The sequence below is a fragment of the Pecten maximus genome, chromosome 4, assembly GCF_902652985.1.
Source record: "Pecten maximus chromosome 4, xPecMax1.1, whole genome shotgun sequence".
Taxonomy (NCBI): domain Eukaryota; kingdom Metazoa; phylum Mollusca; class Bivalvia; order Pectinida; family Pectinidae; genus Pecten; species Pecten maximus.
In genome coordinates this window covers 1,593,855-1,616,977 of record NC_047018.1, presented here as the reverse complement: position 1 = coordinate 1,616,977, position 23,123 = coordinate 1,593,855, and the positions used below count along the sequence as shown (strand labels likewise).

General features: G+C 36.0%; 1 protein-coding gene across 1 annotated transcript; it reads right to left on the bottom strand.

Annotated features, from left to right (window-relative positions):
- LOC117324938 (protein KRI1 homolog) lies at nt 1–20,099 on the bottom strand. The gene is made up of 18 exons (XM_033880781.1): nt 19,981–20,099; nt 19,095–19,177; nt 18,690–18,819; nt 17,809–17,890; nt 17,365–17,457; nt 16,448–16,532; nt 14,289–14,372; nt 13,655–13,758; nt 13,250–13,376; nt 12,242–12,337; nt 10,947–11,117; nt 10,312–10,399; nt 8,304–8,398; nt 6,789–6,891; nt 6,160–6,290; nt 4,885–4,949; nt 2,107–2,208; nt 1–1,926 (listed from the first exon to the last, which is right to left on the bottom strand). Exons 1-18 carry the CDS (start codon nt 20,057–20,059, stop codon nt 1,134–1,136), a joined length of 2,511 nt encoding a protein of 836 aa, XP_033736672.1. The 5' UTR covers nt 20,060–20,099; the 3' UTR covers nt 1–1,133.
- Between the last annotated feature and the right edge of the window lie 3,024 nt (nt 20,100–23,123).

Below are 23,123 nucleotides of genomic sequence, written 5' to 3'. Positions count from 1 at the left end.
TATGCTAATATTGTTTTATTCATAGGTAGAAATCCTTCACACAGTCATCCATCCAACAAACTGATCTATACACTTAACCTTGTAAAGGTCAAAACCATACATTAATACTCCGACTAGTCGCCACTGTTACAAAAAATTTATTTTTTCTCAAATATCACTTCATTTTATACCTTGTTTTAGAGATCAAATGTACAAATCAAACAAGTACTTGTTTAAGTAGAACAAGAATTTGGTTAATGAATGATTTAAAGGCGGCATAACAAATCATGATAAAGCAATAGAACAACAAGACATTTTCAACACCTCCAGTCCAGTTTCTCTCATGTTAATAACCACAGGGAAATAATTTAAGTTTTCCCCATAGTAAAGCATTAGTATTGAAGAATGCATTACAGTATATATACACTGAAGGATTCCTATCTATAATGCTTTCCTGAACTGAAGTTAAGAACTTCTTTGTGTTAAAAATGTTTAAGGCACCTGCATGCATGCATGGGTCTGGTTATTTACAACAGTAGATATATACACCATCACTAAACCTTCCCCAACCATCCTCTTAACCTTTAACAACCACAGGCATGAGGTACCACCGTAATCACACAATAACGATCACAGCAGAGGACTGAATACACAAATAACGATCACAGCAGAGGACTGAATACACAAACTCATGTGGACATGGAATTCTTTTGTTTTACTTGTCTTACAATAACATCAATATATGACCTCTGATAGGGACCAAATAACAAACATTAACTTGACCTTTAAATCCTCGTGTCAAGGTTACCTACACACCAGGTGTACCTAGTATAGCAGTCTTTTTGTTTGATAGATGTCATATTCAAATAAAGTCTCTGATTTTGAAAGTGACACCTCTACTTGTATTACTGTACTAGGCTTGGTATTCCGATTTGAAAATGCTATTAATATTGACCTTATACTTTGTATAGACTTTTTTATAACAAATCATTAAACACATGTACCAAGGGTAGGGTACATATACATGTAAATAGTTTTTACACAATAGTCTTTAAAACGATAACACCTTCTCCACCACGACTTTCACAACATAGACCCTGACATCAGTCTCTTAGTGTACGGCATACCTAATTAAAGCACTGGACCGTTACACATCAGGATTTCTCATACGCATATTTTTTAAGCTGCATATATTTATATTTTTTAGGATCGATACCATAAGCCAGTAGTCTTTCATCAGTCATGGCTGGTTTCTTGATATTCAATTTATTTTTCTCCTTTTTCGTCTTTTGTTTTTTACCAGGATGCTCATCAGCATTGTCAGTTTTTACACCTGGTTTAGTTTTCTTTTTCTTTAAGTTTTTTCTTTTTCTTTTCGACATTTTTTGTTGTTCTCCAGACAAAGAAACAACTGGAGTACTGTTGGAGGTCTCATCTGACTGAGCCTTACTTGTCTGACAGGTAGTCACCGGATTGTCAACGGAGATATCACAAACTAACAAATCTGATACCACATCAGCATCAACACTTGCATTTTTCTGTGGTGAGGAATTGGAATCTGTTTTGTTCTTTTTCTTTTTCGCAGTCACCGAATCAGTCGTTTTTTCATCTAACTTCAATTTTGCCTTTTCACTTTTCTTTTTTGTGACTTTGTCATCAACTATTTGCCTTTTACCAAGCTTCAAGGGGCTTTTATCCAGTTTTGAAGGTTTTTCATCCTTCTTTGAGGAGACATCATCTAGCTTCAATGGACTTTTTTCAAGCTTCACCTTCTTTTTTGGTTGAGGTTCCTCTGTCTCAGCCTTCCTTTTCCCAACAGCTAAGTTAACATTTTCTGTGACCGGGCCACTTGATACAGAATCTTTTGCTTTCTTTTTCTTTTTCTTCTGTCTTTTCTTCTTTTTCTTTTCTTCATTAATGTCTGTTGAAGTTTTCTCTTGCTGGTCCCTGCAGTAGATGAAATATCAAGTCAATTATGTCAGCTTTTATAACAATTGTACAAATGTGTTTATACTCGAGCAGAGACAACAATAGTTATCAAATGTAAAATGCTTTACCTGTATACATATATATAAACAGGTCATTGTGACGGTAAAAAGAGGTCATTGTTCCTTTATATATACCTACCTTTGATCCTCCTGAAGAGATGACAACAGGTTTAATTTTTTCCTCTGATTTTTCCCTTTATTACGATAAATCCTCACATCTTCTGCTTCCTCATCTGCCGTCCTGAAATATAATAGAATACATACATATTTAAATGAGACCAGTTATACATTAAGCATTCACTAGACAGCCTCACACACACAAATAATGTCCCTGGACAGCCTCACACTCACACAAATAATGTCCCTGGACAGCCTCACACTCACACAAATAATGTCCCTGTACAGCCTCACACTCACACAAATAATGTCCCTGGACAGCCTCACACTCACACAAATAATGTCCCTGTACAGCCACACACTCACACAAATAATGTCCCTGGACAGCCACACACACACAAATAATGTCCCTGGACAGCCTCACACACACAAATAATGTCCCTGTACAGCCCCACACACACACACAAATAATGTCCCTGGAAAGCCTCACACACACACACAAATAATGTCCCTGTACAGCCTCACACAAATAATGTCCCTGTACAGCCTCACACAAATAATGTCCCTGTACAGCCACACACACACAAATAATGTCCCTGGACAGCCTCACACACACACAAATAATGTCCCTGGACAGCCTCACACACACACAAATAATGTCCCTGGACAGCCTCACACACCCACACAAATAATGTCCCTGGACAGCCTCACACACCCACACAAATAATGTCCCTGGACAGCCTCACACTCACACAAATAATGTCCCTGGACAGCCTCACACACACACAAATAATGTCCCTGGACAGCCTCACACACACACACATAATGTCCCTGGACAGCCTCACACACACACACAAATAATGTCCCTGGACAGCCTCACACACACACACAAATAATGTCCCTGGACAGCCTCACACTCACACAAATAATGTCCCTGGACAGCCTCACACCACACAGATAATGTCCCTGGACAGCCTCACACACACACACAAATAATGTCCCTGGACAGCCTCACACACACACAAATAATGTCCCTGGACAGCCTCACACACACACAAATAATGTCCCTGGACAGCCTCACACTCGCACAAATAATGTCCCTGGACAGCCTCACACCCACACAAATAATGTCCCTGGACAGCCTCACACACACACAAATAATGTCCCTGGACAGCCTCACACACACACAAATAATGTCCCTGGACAGCCTCACACACACCACAAATAATGCCCCTGGACAGCCTCACACCCACACAATAATGTCCCTGGACAGCCCTCACACACACACAAATAATGTCCCCTGTACAGCCTCACACACACACAAATAAATGTCCCTGTACAGCCACACACACACAAACACAAATAATGTCCCTGGACAGCCTCACACCCACACAAATAATGTCCCTGTACAGCCCCACACACACACACATATAATGTCCCTAAACAGCCTCACACCCACACAAATAATGTCCCTGGACAGCCTCACACACACACAAATAATGTCCCTGGACAGCCTCACACACACACACAAATATTGTCCCTGGACAGCCTCACACACACAAAATAATGTCCCTGGACAGCCTCACACACACACAAATAATGTCCCTGGACAGCCTCACACTCACACAAATAATGTCCCTGGACAGCCTCACACCCACACAAATAATGTCCCTGGACAGCCTCACACCCACACAAATAATGTCCCTGTACAGCCTCACAGACAAAAATAATGTCCCTGTACAGCCCCACACACACACACATATAATGTCCCTGGACAGCCTCACACCCACACAAATAATGTCCCTGGACAGCCTCACACCCACACAAATAATGTCCCTGGACAGCCTCACACTCACACAAATAATGTCCCTGGACAGCCTCACACTCACACAAATAATGTCCCTGTACAGCCTCACACTCACACAAATAATGTCCCTGGACAGCCTCACACTCACACAAATAATGTCCCTGTACAGCCCCACACACACACACAAATAATGTCCCTGGACAGCCTCACACTCACACAAATAATGTCCCTGTACAGCCTCACACACACACAAATAATGTCCCTGGACAGCCTCACACACACACAAATAATGTCCCTGGACAGCCTCACACAAATAATGTCCCTGGACAGCCTCACACTCACACAAATAATGTCCCTGTACAGCCTCACACCCACACAAATAATGTCCCTGTACAGCCTCACACACACACAAATAATGTCCCTGGACAGCCTCACACACACACAAATAATGTCCCTGGACAGCCTCACACAAATAATGTCCCTGTACAGCCTCACACACACACAAATAATGTCCCTGGACAGCCTCACACACACACAAATAATGTCCCTGGACAGCCTCACACAAATAATGTCCCTGGACAGCCTCACACACACACAAATAATGTCCCTGGACAGCCTCACACACACACAAATAATGTCCCTGTACAGCCTCACACAAATAATGTCCCTGGACAGCCTCACACACACACAAATAATGTCCCTGTACAGCCTCACAGACAAAAATAATGTCCCTGGACAGCCTCTCACACACACACAAATAATGTCCCTGGACAGCCTCACACACACACACACACACACACACACACACACACAAATAATGTCCCTGGACAGCCTCACACACACACAAATAATGTCCCTGGACACACCCACAAAAATAATGTCCCTGGAGAGCCAAACAGACCACACAAATAATGTCCCTGGACAGCCACATACATGCTTGTATACATGGCATTAGCAGTAGGCTGTGGGTTATCAAATACATTATTTACTCACATATACTGACTTATCTTCTTCAGAGAAACCCAACTGTTCAATTCCTTGTCCTTGCATTTCAGGATCTGTCACAACAAAGAAGGATTTTATCAACCAATATTTACATTTGGCACCATCGTCTTCAATTGCCTCAGTGATAATCAAGACTGCATCTATGAGAGTATGGATGCTGTCAAGATCAAATGACGTGATCATTATGTCATTTTGATAATTATCATGGAAATATGCTTCAATATTGCACTGCATGATCAAACGCAGTGAGGATAATAATTGAGAGCAGCTGTGTTACTATGGCGTTATTTTGGCACTACAAATGTATGTTGATCATCGTCACATCAAGGCTTGGCTTTGTGATGTGTGTCAGATTGGTTGCAATTCAATCACAGAAAGGAAGTTGATTTAGAAATGTTAATTCTTTTAAATGAACATGCAAGGAAGTGGATGAAAATTTATATCCTATTTATTTAAGAAAGGCAGAGTTTAACAAATTAAAAACAACACACTTAACAGATTGTATTTATAGTCAACATCAATGCAATCTGGGTGAAAGATATTAACCTGAAAAATCTAAGGACATGTAGCTATATATATAATGACATACCTCATCATGGGTATTAAACTACCCCACAACAGGTAATAACCTACCTCACCACAGGTAATAACCTACCTCACCACAGATAATAATCTACCTCACCACAGGTAATAACCTACCACATCACAGATAATAACCTACCTCACCACAGATAATAACCTACCTCACCACAGGTAATAACCTACCTCACCACAGATAATAACCTACCTCACCACAGATAATAACCTACCTCACCACAGGTAATGACCTACCTCACCACAGGTAATAACCTACCTCATCACAGGTAATAACCTACCTCACCACAGGTAATAACCTACCTCACCACAGATAATAACCTACCTCACCACAGGTAATAACCTACCACATCACAGATAATAACCTACCTCACCACAGATAATAACCTACCTCACCACAGGTAATAACCTACCTCACCACAGATAATAACCTACCTCACCACAGATAATAACCTACCTCACCACAGATAATAACCTACCTCATCACAGATAATAACCTACCTCATCACAGGTAATAACCTACCTCACCACAGGTAATAACCTACCTCACCACAGGTAATAACCTACCTCACTACAGATAATAACCTCACCAAAGGTAATAACCTACCTCACTACAGATAATAACCTCACCACAGGTAAAAACCTACCTCATCACAGGTAATAACCTACCTCGTCAGCATTAAGACCATAATCGTTTGGTGTAACTTGTCTGTACTTGAAGCGACATGGCATATCTCCAATGACATCCTCACAGTCCAGCTCATAGTACTCCTCTAGATACTGTTCAAAGGTCTTCTCTTCTGTCAGCATCAACATAATTTAACATATAATAGAATTAAAATGTAACAATTTGAAATGATTTAACATGCAATAATATCATAATTATTTAATATCTAACTATATAATAATTAACATGTAATAATATACTAATTCTACATGTAATTACATAATAATCTATTTATAACATGTAATCATTTCATATCATTTTACATGTATTATGTAATAATATAATAATTTTACATGAAAAATAGTATTTTAAGGAGTACAATCCTCATTATTTTGTTCTAGAAATGAACATATGAATATTACATATAACAATAATCTTTTTTTTTTACTTTTATACCTAGTATATATATTGATGCAGAGGGAGATCATTACATATTAGTCAACCACAAATACAAATCTGTATATCATATTACACATGTTTAGGTCATGAAAGCTGTGGAATATCAAATCTGCAATAATGACCTCCCTTTAGATTTCAGTGGAACACCAAGTTAAAAATTGAACTTAATTACCTGGATCAAACACAGGTTTAGTCTTCTTCAAAGCCTGGGCTAACTTTGACTTCTTTTTCTTTTTCTTGCTGATAGCTTGAGAGGGGTCATAATCAGCATCCATCTAGAATTGATAAAACAAAGAGAAAAAAATAGAAGATAACAGCAGGCTAAACAGTTTTTATCACCGTACTTACAGAGGTAACCATTTCCATCACGGTACTTACAGAGGTAACCGTTTCCATCACGGTACTTACAGAGGTAACCATTTCCATCACCGTACTTACAGAGGTAACCATTTCTATCACCGTACTAACAGAGGTAACCATTTCTATCACCGTACTAACAGAGGTAACCATTTCTATTACTGTACTAACAGAGGTAACCATTTCTATCACCGTACCAACAGAGGTAACCATTTCTATCACCGTACTAACAGAGGTAACCATTTCTATTACTGTACTAACAGAGGTAACCATTTCTATCACCCTACCAACAATGGTAACTGTTTCTATCACCGTACTAACAGAGGTACTTTCTAACTGTTGTAATTTTGTTCAGTTAACTATAAGAATGTCAAGCTTACATATTACAGTTTCAGTGTGTAGGCAGGGTTTCAAACAGTTCTTTGGATAGTTAAAGCAGTCTTAAAACGAGAACTGTAAGTCTAACTAATAACCCCACTTCCCCTCATATACATCTATGACAACCACATGACATTTATTGTTTTTGAAAACAAACACCAAAATGGTTGTACTTGTACCTCAAAACCCTTTCATACCAATTTCCAGTTAAATGAGACAATATCTCAGTTTTGACCAGTTAAATGAGAAAATATCTCAGTTTTGACCAATAAGAAGCCTCCATTATATTTCCATATACTGTAATAGTAAATGTTTCTGGAAACACCTGATCAAGTGATGTCTTAGATAATAGGAATTAATAAGTTACACCACTTGACCAAGTCTGAATAAAATTGATCTAATGTGTGACATTAACTAGTACACAAAACCATGGCAACCAAAATCCCCTCCCCTACTCTAACAATATTAGAGGTTTTACAAGGCGAGATACTTTTGACAGGCTACCTCCCAATGAAAAAAACAAACCTGTATGCACATCTTCACATATATATTGTATTCCCTAACATTCGTGTGTAGTTTTATTGAAATAGGCTGACCCGGTGTAGTCCAGACAATATTTATCTCACTTAATATCATCAAGGGAGATAACTCCAGTAACAATTGCTGGAAGTCAATGGCTTTGAGGGAGACACAAGAACATGTCATCAATAACATGTTAAAATCCATGTCTAATCCAGTGAGAAATAGACAGTACAATACTGTGTCTGCAGACAGACAGACTGTGGAAGACAAAGATGGAAGGACAGACAGACAGACATGCTAATTCCAGTATAAGCTCACCTGCCACTTCATTGTGGGGGGTAATAAAGATGATTTACCTATGTCTACATCTATATATAGATAAGCATAAAACTCCACTATGTATCATATTGTCCCATACAATTTAACTCACATTAAAGTCGTCATCATCAACATGTGGGCCAGTATATTCCTCCTCCCCTTCTGCACAGTCATTCTCTGTTCCTCCTGCCCAAGTGTCCCATGTTTCTGTAATTATCAAGTGATTTTTAATACACGATACAAACATACAAGTCCTGATGTGACTCCTATCAGGCAGTATCTATAATTATAGATTGATTTTCCAGGTGATGATATAAAACTGTACTTTACATTATTTCTTCAACAATAAATGGTTAAATCTTAAACAGTTTTGACACACAGAGAAATTTGTTCAAATATACCATATCGTGTGTTACAAACCTTTGTACTATATGTAGATAGTTTATACTCCCTACCTGTCTGTACTATATATAGATAGTGTATACTCCCTACCTGTCTGTACTATATATAGATAGTTTATACTCCCTACCTGTCTGTACTATATATAGATAGTTTATACTCCCTACCTGTCTGTACTATATATAGATAGTTTATTCTCCCTACCTGTCTGTACTATATATAGAAAGTGTATACTCCCTACCTGTCTGTAATATATATAGATAGTTTATTCTCCCTACCTGTCTGTACTATATATAGATAGTTTATTCTCCCTACCTGTCTGTACTATATATAGATAGTTTATTCTCCCTACCTGTCTGTACTATATATAGATAGTGTATACTCCCTACCTGTCTGTACTATATATAGATTGTTTTTATACTGCCTACCTGTCTGTACTATATATAGATAGTGTATACTGCCTACCTGTCTGTACTACAATGTATATATAGATAGTGTATACTGCCTACCTGTCTGTACTACAATGTATATATAGATAGTGTATACTGCCTACCTGTCTGTACTACAATGTATATATAGATAGTGTATACTGCCTACCTGTCTGTACTACAATGTATATATAGATAGTGTATACTGCCTACCTGTCTGTACTATATATATATAGTTTATACTCCCTACCTGTCTGTACTATATATAGATAGTTTTATACTCCCTACCTGTCTGTACTATATATAGATAGTGTATACTCCCTACCTGTCTGTACTATATATAGATAGTGTATACTCCCTACATGTCTGTACTACAATGTATATATAGATAGTGTATACTGCCTACCTGTCTGTACTATATATAGATAGTGTATACTCCCTACATGTCTGTACTACAATGTATATATAGATAGTTTATACTCCCTACCTGTCTGTACTATATATAGATAGTTTTATACTCCCTACCTGTCTGTACTATATATAGATAGTGTATACTCCCTACCTGTCTGTACTATATATAGATAGTGTATACTCCCTACATGTCTGTACTACAATGTATATATAGATAGTGTATACTGCCTACCTGTCTGTACTATATATAGATAGTTTTATACTCCCTACCTGTCTGTACTATATATAGATAGTGTATACTGCCTACCTGTCTGTACTACAATGTATATATAGATAGTGTATACTGCCTACCTGTCTGTACTATATATAGATAGTGTATACTCCCTACCTGTCTGTACTATATATAGATAGTGTATACTCCCTACATGTCTGTACTACAATGTATATATAGATAGTGTATACTGCCTACCTGTCTGTACTATATATAGATAGTTTTATACTCCCTACCTGTCTGTACTATATATAGATAGTTTTATTCTCCCTACATGTCTGTACTATATATAGATAGTTTATACTGCCTACCTGTCTGTACTATATATATATAGTTTATACTCCCTACCTGTCTGTACTATATATAGATAGTTTTATTCTCCCTACCTGTCTGTACTATATATAGATAGTGTATACTCCCTACCTGTCTGTACTATATATAGATAGTGTATACTCCCTACCTGTCTGTACTATATATAGATAGTTTTTATTCTCCCTACCTGTCTGTACTATATATAGATAGTGTATACTCCCTACCTGTCTGTACTATATATAGATAGTGTATACTCCCTACCTGTCTGTACTATATATAGATAGTTTAATACTCTGTACCTGTCTCTAAGTCCTCATCACTGAATGCAACCTCAGGTTTGGTGTCCTCTCCTCCCTCCTCATTATAGTATCCATCATCAAAGTATTTCTGAGAAAAACATAGTTATCAAACAGTCTTATGATATATAATAGTACACCACATACCCAGATAAATGACATCACAGGTATGTAATAGGTGACCTGGAGGACAAGACAGGGGTTTGGTTTTAATAGGAAGTTCAATGTATGTGCTATTCTACCGTTACTAAAAAAGAATGTTGATGTTATTGTATGAATTAGCTCGTAAGGATCTTCATATATACATCACTATACTTTATAACATCATCTTTCTAGTAAGTCATGACAATATGACACACTAATGAAGTCACTGGTATAACAGAGACTTATAGAGTATTATAAATATATAACACAATGAGAATGTAATAATTGAGAGGAGGATGTTAAATCTACCAGGTAGTTGCATCCTAGCCGAAACATTAAAAGTCAAGTAATTATCTTTGCAGAAATCTCTACTTCAGCCTATAGGCTTTACGTATATTTTGACGGTTGTTAATTTCAGACACCACCAGTATGGCTTCAGGCTTTATGTACATTTTGACCGGTGGTTATTTTCAGACACCACCAGTTTGGCTTACCTTCATCATTTCGTCATGTTTTTTAGGATCAAAGTCTTCGTTGAGATCATCATCATTGAAGGCTAATGAAGGATTACCCGTGATCATCTTCAGCTTATCAATCTTGTCTTGTATCTCCTTCTTTTTCAAGTTCTTCAGTTGTTTTATTTCTTCCTTCTTTACATCCTTTTCCTGATGAGAAACCAATCAGACACTCCCTCTTTATTACACACAAATGATTATACAACATCCATATCAATACTATACTAAGTGCATTTAGTTGTTCGAGTAAAAAACACACCTCAACTTAAAATTCTAAAATACATGTATATTGTCTCTTTACATCATACCCATGATAATGCTACCTGTCGAGGTATTACACACGGTAGTTAGGTTTCTAAGAGAGATAAGTGCATTTAGTTGTTCGAGTAAAAAACACACCTCAGCTTAAAATTCTAAAATACATGTATATTGTCTCTTTACATCATACCCATGATAATGCTACCTGTCTAGGTATTACACACGGTAGTTAGGTTTCTAAGGGAGATAATGCTACCTGTCTAGGTATTACACACGGTTGTTAGGTTTCTAAGGGAGATAATGCTACCTGTCTAGGTATTACACACGGTAGTTAGGTTTCTAAGGGAGATAATGCTACCTGTCTAGGTATTACACACGGTAGTTAGGTTTCTAAGGGAGATCATGCTACCTGTCTAGGTATTACACACGGTTGTTAGGTTTCTAAGGGAGGTAATGCTACCTGTCTAGGTATTACACACGGTAGTTAGGTTTCTAAGGGAGGTAACTCCTACATATGCTGGTATCATTTGGTATAATAGACATTGTAATGGAATATTAATGTTTTGCACATTTCATTGTGATAACAAGACAAGTCAAAGTACAGAGAAATGACAATATTGCATACCAATATCAATTATTATCAAGCTCAAGGCATTGTTTAACTAACACAAAGAAAGTGACCTTTAAAAAATACCAGTAAAAATGATTTTATTCTTTATACATTATACAATAGACATGTACAAGTATGCTGAATGTAGGTCATGTATTTGTTACAGAGTAAACAATCAATATTATTAATACAAAACGTTTTCAGTATAAAATATCATTATTTAGTATTATGTTAATATAAATATGAGCCAAACCAAACCATTTTACCACATGGGGCAGTTGCCAGGTACTGACCCTAGGTCGGTGGTTTTTCTCTGGCTTTCCTCCACCTCCAAAACCAGGCACATCCTTAAATGACCCTGGCTGTTAATAGGACATTAAACAAAAGAAATTAAACCAAAATATACCATTTTCTTACGCTCCTTAATCTCCAGACGTTTCTCAGCCCGGGTAGTGTCCTTTCGTCTGACTGTGTCTTTGATAGTCCTGGGATAACTTTTTATCTGCGGAATTCATTAAACATACTAAATTATTGTATAATCAAAATCAACACTATGACGTAACATTATCATCACTTGAGATTTGTTCCTGAGATTTCCTACAACAGCGTACCATATATAAATTACAACAGCGTACCATATATAAATTACAACAGCGTACCATATATAAATGCTCACATTACAATGCTTATTACCATTATTGAGTGTTGATATATCAAGATAATCAAAAGCTGTTAAATAGGGAATCCCATATAAAATAAACTCACGTTTAAGACGAAATAACCTCAGTCTGTAATACTGAATGTTTTATATATGTAACTGTACATGGTTTATCTTATAGATCTTGTGTTGTTACGACCCTCAAACACAACTGAATGTATATGGTGTAATTCATCCAAGGAGATAATACTCCAATATAATTAAACCTGCTGGGAATTGTATGGGTGTTGGCTTATTATGGTAAGTATTTTTTACAGCTCATTTTTACATAGCATCATACCTTTTGAATAAACAACATAATTTTAAAAAGTATTATTCCCCATCAATAACATATACTACTATATTGTTGGCAATTACAAAATTGTCTTGTTAAGGTTTTGTTTTTCAGCAATTTTTTGTTTTTTTTTCATTTGCCTAAACAAAATATAACGGACAGAAAATGTTCTCACAAGTTCACAACCTTGGCATTTGGTGTTGAGAAACATGGCAAAGGACTTTTCTCAAGAACTAAACCACTTTATGCTATTGCAGTCATCCAGATTTTTACTATTCAAAGTGAGGAAACTAAGCACAAGCTGTGCCACCCTTTTGTTTTAATGATTGACATAACAGGGATGTTTTGATTTTCCAGTAGATGTTTTTAATTTCAGAATGACTCAATGAAATATTAGCAAAATTTTTGCACCATGTACTTACAAATTCAGGGTCAGGTTCCTCATATCTGAAGTTGTATTTCCTCTCAAACTCTTCCTGCTTTTCCAGCAATTCCTCTCCTTCAGAAAAGTCTTCTTCCTCGTCAACAACTTCATTGTATGTTGGAATTCTTCATAATAAAAATGTCTGAATTCATCAACATGTTGTGCATACAAAGCCAGGGGAGGTAACTTGTACAGTCTTGGCCTACCTAGGTTATTATAATTATAATATCACACTATCTGTTTAATCTACCATTCTGCATTGTTTACATTCATAGCAAATACATTTCATTGACGAATTCTTTCTCCCTGCATGAAATTTATTGTTCCAAATAAAATGAAGCCAATTATCAAGATTTTAAAATCTTTTTGTATTCAATCGTCAAAGTTTAAATTAGATTCATACCTGTCAAACTCCTTGTCAATATGTCCCTTGTTTAAGATGTAGTCCCTCAAAAACTTCTCACCAGAGTCAAGACTTGGGTTTGCCCAATAATCCTTCAATGGTTCCTGTCAATGAGAAGATGGATTTGACATCAGGAGGATTTACAAACTGAACATCAATGTTTGGGTCCTGGACAATAATGATTTATTTCTGGATGTCGGTGAATGGAAGTTAATCAGTTATTTACAAACATGTTACCACACTTCCTTGTGGAACTAAGCTTGATGCCATACTTAAATTCCCCTGGTCTTGTCAATAGGATGTTAATCAAAACCAAAACCCAAACCTCAATATCAATCAGACAAATATTTCCATTCATTGGTCAATTGTACATAATCATAGACATACGTCACTTATTAATAATTATTTGTAAATTAAGGCATTCATTCTCCGACCTTCTGACCACCGACACACATTCTCCGACCGTCCAACCCGACACACATTCTCCGACGTTCCAACCCTTGACACACATTCTCCGATCTTCCGACCCCTGACACACATTCTCCAACCTTCCGAGCCCTGACACACATTCTCTGACCCCTACACACATTCTTCGTCCCGAATTCCCCTTCCGACCCCTCACACTCATACATACTAGTTCTGCTCCAGTCTTCTTGTCTTCAGGTAACTCTGACTTCTGTCCTTTCAACCAGTTCAAATAGTCCACCTCTTCTTCAGCCTGAATAGAAATTAATTACAGAAGTAAGATACCTATCCTTAATTCAGTACTTTGTTTCAAATTAACCGTGAATCTCCTGCTCAAGTGATTATAATGATAAAGTGTTAGATATTGATATGCAATACACTGTACAGCTGAAAATGTTTATAGTAAATTGTTCCTGATGGATGGTATTAAAGGGATTTTAAAATACATAGTGTACACCATTTTTATGTGTTGTTTTGATTGATGAGAAGTGTCCCTATAGATATACTCTTAATCCTGGAGTCTGATAGAGTCAAGGATGTGATTCATCTTTTCAAATGGGTTACCGACAATCAAACTGAAATTGTGACAAGGCAATGAATGCCATATATACCATGCTTGCATAAGGTGTGATAGTGTAGGTGTGAGGTGTGATAGTGTAGGTGTGAGGTGTGATAGTGTAGGTGTGAGGTGTGATAGTATAGGTGTGATACTGTAGGTGTGATAGGGTAGGTGTGATACTGTAGGTGTGATAGTGTACTATTTTGTTTCTTGTCTAAACAACTGTTGGGTTTCTTATCTGACAGAAAGTTTTACAAAGTTCAGAAGCTTTGACTTGGACATATTAACCAATTTGTGATGACATGAATGTAACTACAGACAAATCACTATTGGGTATGTACTTTGCATGCTTTATGACATTGACCGCACAGTAGATTGTATGTGTGGAGGTAATTAATTGATCACATGGTAGATTGTATGTGTGGAGGTAATTAATTGATCACACGGTAGATTGTATGTGTGGAGGTAATTAATTGATTACATGGTAGATTGTATGTGTGGAGGTAATTAATTGATCACATGGTAGATTGTACATGTGGAGGTAATTAATTGATCACATGGTAGATTGTATGTGGAGGTAATTAATTGATCACATGATAGATTGTATGTATGAGGTAATCAATTGATCACACGGTAGATTGTATGTATGGAGGTAATTAATTAATCACATGGTAGATTGTATGTATGGAGGTAATTAATTGATCACATGGTAGATTGTATGTATGAGGTAATCAATTGATCACATGGTAGATTGTATGTGTGGAGGTAATTAATTGATCACATGGTAGATTGTTTGTATGGATGTAATTAATTGATCACATGGTAGAAAGTATGTGTTGAGGTAATTAATTGATCACATGGTAGATTGTTTGTGTGGAGGTAATTAATTGATCACACGGTAGATTGTATGTGATGAGGTAATTAATTGATCACATGGTAGATTGTTTGTATGGATGTAATTAATTGATCACATGGTAGATTGTATGTGTGGAGGTAATTAATTGATCACATGGTAGATTGTATGTGTGGAGGTAATCAATTGATCACATGGTAGATTGTATGTGTGGAGGTAATTAATTGATCACACAGTAGATTGTATGTGATGAGGTAATTAATTGAGCACATGGTAGATTGTATGTGTGGAGGTAATTAATTGATCACATGGTAGATTGTATGTGTGGAGGTAATCAATTGATCACATGGTAGATTGTATGTGTGAATGTAATTAATTGATCACATGGTAGATTGTATGTGTGGAGGTAATTAATTGATCACACAGTAGATTGTATGTGTGGAGGTAATTAATTGATCACATGGTAGATTGTATGTGTGGAGGTAATCAATTGATCACATGGTAGATTGTATGTGTGGAGGTAATTAATTGATCACATGGTAGATTGTATGTGTGAATGTAATTAATTGATCACATGGTAGATTGTATGTGTGGAGGTAATTAATTAATCACACGGTAGATTGTATGTGTGGAGGTAATTAATTGAGCACATGGTAGATTGTATGTGTGGAGGTAATTAATTGATCACATGGTAGATTGTATGTGTGGAGGTAATCAATTGATCACATGGTAGATTGTACGTGTGGAGGTAATTAATTGATCACATGGTAGATTGTATGTGTGAATGTAATTAATTGATCACATGGTAGATTGTATGTGTGAATGTAATTAATTGATCACATGGTAGATTGTATGTGTGAATGTAATTAATTGATCACATGGTAGATTGTATGTGTGAATGTAATTCAACAGATACCTGCTGTACTTTACTTTTCCTTCTTTCAGTGAGAAAGTCGTCATCATTTGATTCATCTGATTCACCAAAGCCGGCATTTTTGAAACTGAAAGTGCAAATTTAATCTTCTTGCAAATATCATTTGGTAAGACCTATATACAAAATTCATAGTTGTGATAAACTAATTTAACAGTTTGCAGGCGCGGATCCAGGATTTTTGAAAGGGGGGGGGTTTCCAGTAATTTAATCAGTAAGTAAGACTTTCATGTGCGAGAATAATATCAAAAGTTTGTAACTTGCTTGTGTAGAGAAAGTTATTGTCTTTTCGTTAATACACCATCTTTAAAAAGTCAACATGGACTAAAACAAAAATAAAAGACTTTTAAAACATTTTGTTCCTCTAACGGATCAGAAATCGGAGATCGCAGTGTGTTACGTGTGCATGACCATGTTATATATATTAAGCTTCAACTTTCGGCCATATTATTTTTCGATTTGATTAAAACATGTTTTATTTGCATCAATATATACAACAGGATTGGACAAAGGCTTTCAAACTGATATGAAGCCATTTCCCAATTATATATATGTTTTTAGATCTATCCACAAATGACAATCACAACATGGGATCATAGCGAGCATACATTAGAGAAAATTAATTTCATTACTTTCTGTGAAATAAGATATGAACAGCAACCATTTTCAATTTGTTTTCTTGTTTAGGCAGCCGTAGAGATATCCTCAAGAAATATGACAAAACCACCTTTCCCAGACACGCATCCAGGATTTACAGACTTATATATCAAAGATTTACAGTAGATTCACACAAAAATATAGACTTGTATATCAAATAAACACCTGTAAAATTACAGACTTCGATTTTAGATCCAGTACACCTGTAAATCTCCGTAATACTAACTTATCTACAAGTGTCTCACCTCTCACGGATCTCCTCCTGTTCTTTGTAATATCCTGGTTTACTGTCAGGCTCATCATCCTGGTATTCATCCTCACTGTCACTGCTCACCTGTCTGAGGGACAATGTGACAATGTCATTCACTTACAATTTGACAAAGTGATTACATGTACTATTATACCTCTCAACTAATTAAAGGGAGTTCAATGAAAGTATCTACAATTAAGATACTGAAAAATCCAGTTCAATGAAAGCGTGTGTTGACAGCGATACAAGTTTCCTTTAAAGAAGCAAACAATAAATTTAAAATCTATATAACTATCAGGTGTGTAGGTACTACATACAATTTGGTAAGTAACTTAGCTATTAATTCATAACATTGGTTTTCAAATTATTTTTGAGCGATACATTTCATACTAAATGATATTTACATAGCATACATAAAAGGTATGTTAAAAATATTTACCCATCTTTTTCCGTAATAAGCTTTCTCTCATAATCTTTTAAGAAAACTGGCTTCTGTGCCTTTGTCTTCGGTTTTGATTCTTCTGAAAATGTATAATGATACTTTACTGTAAACATGCTTTATTAAACGTACTCAAATTTTAGTGCATTTCAGATCTTTAACAGATAAGGGCATTGATGAGTTCAGTATGTAGAAAATGTGTTTAGCGCAATCAGAATTTAGCATAATACTTCTAGCAAGAAAAGTGCCAAAAAAGATAACGGCAACAATAAGTGCATGCTAAAATATGTATATTTACAGTATCTTAATGGACAAGATAGCAATTGAGAATTCAATATGTCTAAACTTGGTATGTTTTCTATTTCATTCAAAAGTTAAAAGAAAATCTTATCATGACCAAGACACCAGGCATGTATTATTCTGTCACCAAATTGTATTCATACACCAACATACCAAGCCTTTGCCCTATCCTGCCACAGCACCAGACTGAGCAATCATTTATCATCTGCTAACAACACTAGGTCCTTTAAAGGTTTTGTTTACCAAATCCTTACCATCCTTTCATGGCATCAAACACTTATAAGCACTTAACCTCTGCATCCTATACCACAGTGGCTCCTGGACATTAATTTCTAAATTTGACTTTTAAAATCAATAGCTAAAAGCTTGGTAGAAGTTTCTGGGTCAGAGACACAAATACATGATAAAACAAATATATTGAACCAAAACCTTTTTGGAAATATTCATACTGTATACCATTTCAAAACAAATTTCCTTTATGCAGTCTTTTCCATCAGACCCTTATCAGTAATTAAATGTACCATCCTCTCAAGGCACCAGATCCTTGATCCCAAACCCTCTCATAAACCCTAGAGCCTTACCATCATCCTCTTCCCCATCTTCTTCCTCACTATGGTAGAATCTGGCCTTGTCATTGTAAATTTTTGGGTCTTTACTTTTCAGTGCAGACAATGTTTTCAGCCAGTCTTTTTCCAATTGTGCTGTTAAAGCCTGTAAGGATATATATGATGTTGATATTATTATAATCTATTTGTAAACATACAAGCATAATTCATAATTACTTGATGTTTGTTATGTTAGGTAGTGAAGTCAGGTCATGAACAATAACTACTTAATGTATTTATTTCTCTTAATTTGGAGATAATTTGATATAGTTACATATTGATATTATTTATTAGTTGTTCTGAAAAAACAAATAAAAAGTATAATCTTATTGACCTGAAAAAATAAAATCTTAATCATCTCACTGCTGGAGAACACTTTACCTCTGCATTTTCATCCTCCGATTCTGATGAACTTGAAGATCCATCTGTATGGTTATCATCCACATCACCATATTTGTCTTTTACTGTAAAAAAAAAAAGCATATGTAATAACATATAAATATTGTAACATAATTTGTTTCAGTTACTTGTGTTTCGCCATTTCACGATTTATTCCCTTTTTGTGTAAAAATATACCATGTTGCTTTGGTTATGTGGCCATGTTAAAATATGCTCTTTTACTACAAATGCATCGAAGACTTTATGTGCTTCTATTTCAAACTATTCTGCATTTGAGTAACTTATTTGTTATTCAAAGACAAAGTATTAACTGTTACTCAAATACGGCCATAATACCCGTGTGATAGAACAGGGGAAAACACATTCCTGCCAAGTGCCCCGACAGAAATCGAACCCGGGTCCGGCGTGATAAGCCACGGGTCTACCTCCTGAGCCAAAGAAGCATGCTCCGTCAGCTGATCATGAGTGACAGAGGCAACATTTAACACTATGTACAACCCATACCGACCACTTCATCAGCTGAGTGACAGAGACCATATTTAACGCCATGTACATTTGTACACGCCACACCAATCGCGACCCGTTCCTTTTACACCCGTATGCGGGGTTGGCCCAATGTTACATTGTAGTAATTCGGATTTAGGACATTTGGACGGTGGTTTTATAACAATGTCATATTGTATACATCAATATCCAGATTGCTATCGTATATCATATAGTCAAAACGTCCTTGTGGTTTCGGTTATAATTAGTGTAAAACACCAGCTGGTCCAATGTGTCTGTTAATTTGCTTACGCTCCAGTATTTGGTATGGTGTTTTATCTACAAGAATAAAAAGGATATAAGGATCTATTTAAATCATATTTACATCTTTGTAATTCTTCTTTTGCTCTCCAAGTGTTGTACTTTTCTGCGTATGCCTTGTTAATCGTGAATTCGGAAGCCATGCTGCTTCTCAAAATTCTACGTCACGTTCACGCTTGACTGACGAAGGGTACAAAGTAAACGCGTAGATAACTCGGATCTGAAGGTTTATCGGCGTGTTCGAATGGAAAATAATCGATAATTTATAATTTTGGTCGTTTTCGTTTTTGCGGTCCAAACGGTTGGACCAGTGTTGTTCGTCAAGATATATATGTTTAAATATTACACTTAAAAAGTGACAAACCGATTTGTCCGCATAAACGAACAGGCCTAAATTACATATCTTGATGCATTGGAAGTTTTTGTCAAGGCTCATCTGAAAAAATATAAAATCACCATGTCCGTCTTTATTTTTTAAACGAATAACACCGGTCCAGCTGGTCCAACCGTTTGGACCGCACAAACGAAAACGGCCTAATTTTGGTGAAATAAAAGTAGTCACAATATAATTGCCTGTCAAGTAAATATAAGAGATAGAATAAGAGATATATGTACATGTGTATATAGACAGACAAGACAGACAAGACAGACAGACAGACAGACAAACAGAACGGCAGACACACAGACAGACAGTTACAAGATATTATGTCAATCAAACAATTACATCATAATGTTGCATTTCAATTTAAATTAATGAAAATATATAGAACATCCAACATCAAAAGTAATTTGCCCACCATTGTCACCATTTCTTTTAGATACAAATGTACAGTTTGGTTTTATTGGTTTTATGTCCTATTAACAGCCAGGGTCATTTAAGGACGTGCCAGGTTTGGAGGTGGAGGAAAGCCGGAGTTACCCGGAGAAAAACCACAGGCCTGCGGTCAGTACATGGCAACTGCCCCACGTAGGTTTCGAACTCGCAACCCAGAGGTAGAAGGCTAGTGATAAAGTGTAGGGACACCTTAACCACTCGGCCACCGCGGGGTAGAGGGTTAGTGATAAAGTGTAGGGACACCTTAACCACTCGGCCACCGCGGGGTAGAGGGCTAGTGATAAAGTGTAGGGACACCTTAACCACTCGGCCACCGCGGGGTAGAGGGCTAGTGATAAAGTGTAGGGACACCTTAACCACTCGGCCACCGCGGGGTAGAGGGCTAGTGATAAAGTGTAGGGACACCTTAACCACTCGGCCACCGCGGCCCCTCTTGCAGATACACTGACATAGTTTACATATTAAGTTTTACCATTCAGACTCTTCCAATTTTAATTATTTCTCTAAAAATGGCATTCATCCGTGTAAAAAAGGGGGAACTGATCATGAATTTATTATGTAATTGTGGTTAACTCCGAAATCGAGTAGGCCTACTGTATAGGAAAAACTAAAACTAAAACAAAGAAGATATCATTGCGCGGAACAGGTTTCAAGACAAACAGCCAATGATTTTAGGGACACTCTGTACTCCTGTCCAGAAAATCGGATTACCAGACATCCGTTTGTCTTTAACGTCTATATATATAGCATTGGGTCAGAGGAAACTCGGACTGACATCACAATAATTATCGGTCATCAAGTGTTTCAGTCAGTCACAGCCGGGACATATCCAGTTCCACTTTCTTTATTTGGACAATATATCTGCTTTTTAATTGATTGTTTTCCTTTTGTAACTGATTTAGTTCTACCGGAGTTTACTTGTAGTGATCATAAATATTACAAAAATATATCTAACGTACCCCGATAACAAAACAGGCCGCTGATGGGCCGACCTACTCCTATTTTATAGTGCTGTGTTCACAGTTATAAAGTCCTTCTATGTCCCTTTCAGATAAAGAGATGTGTTGACCACGCCGATCAATTGTATCCCCATCAAAGACACTGTAGACTGTTCGTATCGGTTCTTCAGGGATATATACTAGCTACTGTTGGAGGTTGATGTGTTCAATTAATGTCCGCAATGTAAGGAATGAGGGGATTTCTTCAATGATCTTAGAACAGAAAAATACATTATTCTGTGAATATCTCAAGAATGGATTATAAGGAGAATCAAATTATATTGTCAGAATAGATGTAAACAATGAATTTAAGTAAATGTATAAAATGTATTTGATTGAAGTACAAACAATGTTTATACATTATATGTATTATGCAAATTTTAATCATTTTTTTTATTTAATCATATAAAGGACAATGCTTTTTTTATTTTCTATGATTTCACAAAATTCTGTATGAAAATATATAAACTATATCTAACAGTTCTGTACTCCTTATAAACTATATATAACAGTTCTGTAATCCTTATAAACTATATATAACAGTTCTGTAATCCTTATAAACTATATATAACAGTTCTGTACTCCTTATAAACTATATATAACAGTTCTGTACTCCTTATAAACTATATATAACAGCTCTGAACTCCTTATAAACTATATATAACAGTTCTGTACTCCTTATAAACTATATATATATAACAGTTCTGTACTCCTTATAAACTATATATAACAGTTCTGTACTCCTTATAAACTATATATAACAGTTCTGTACTCCTTATAAACTATATATAACAGTTCTGTACTCCTGATAAACTATATATAACAGTTCTGTAATCCTTATCAACTATATATAACAGTTCTGTACTCCTTATAAACTATATATAACAGTTATGTACTCTTTATAAACTATATATAACAGTTCTGTACTCCTTATAAACTATATATAACAGTTCTGTACTCCTTATAAACTATATACAACAGTTCTGTAATCCTTATAAACTATATATAACAGTTCTGTATTCCTTATAAACTATATATAACAGTTATGTAATCCTTATAAACTTTATATAACAGTTCTGTTATCCTTATAAACTATATATAACAGTTCTGTACTCCATATAAACTATATATACCAGTTCTGTACTCCTTATAAACTATATATAACAGTTCTGTACTCCTTATAAATTATATATAACAGTTCTGTACTCCTGATAAACTATATATAACAGTTCTGTACTCCTTATAAACTATATATAACAGTTATGTACTACTTATAAACTATATATAACAGTTCTGTACTCCTGATAAACTATATATAACAGTTCTGTACTCCTTATAAACTATACATAACAGTTCTGTACTCCTTATAAACTA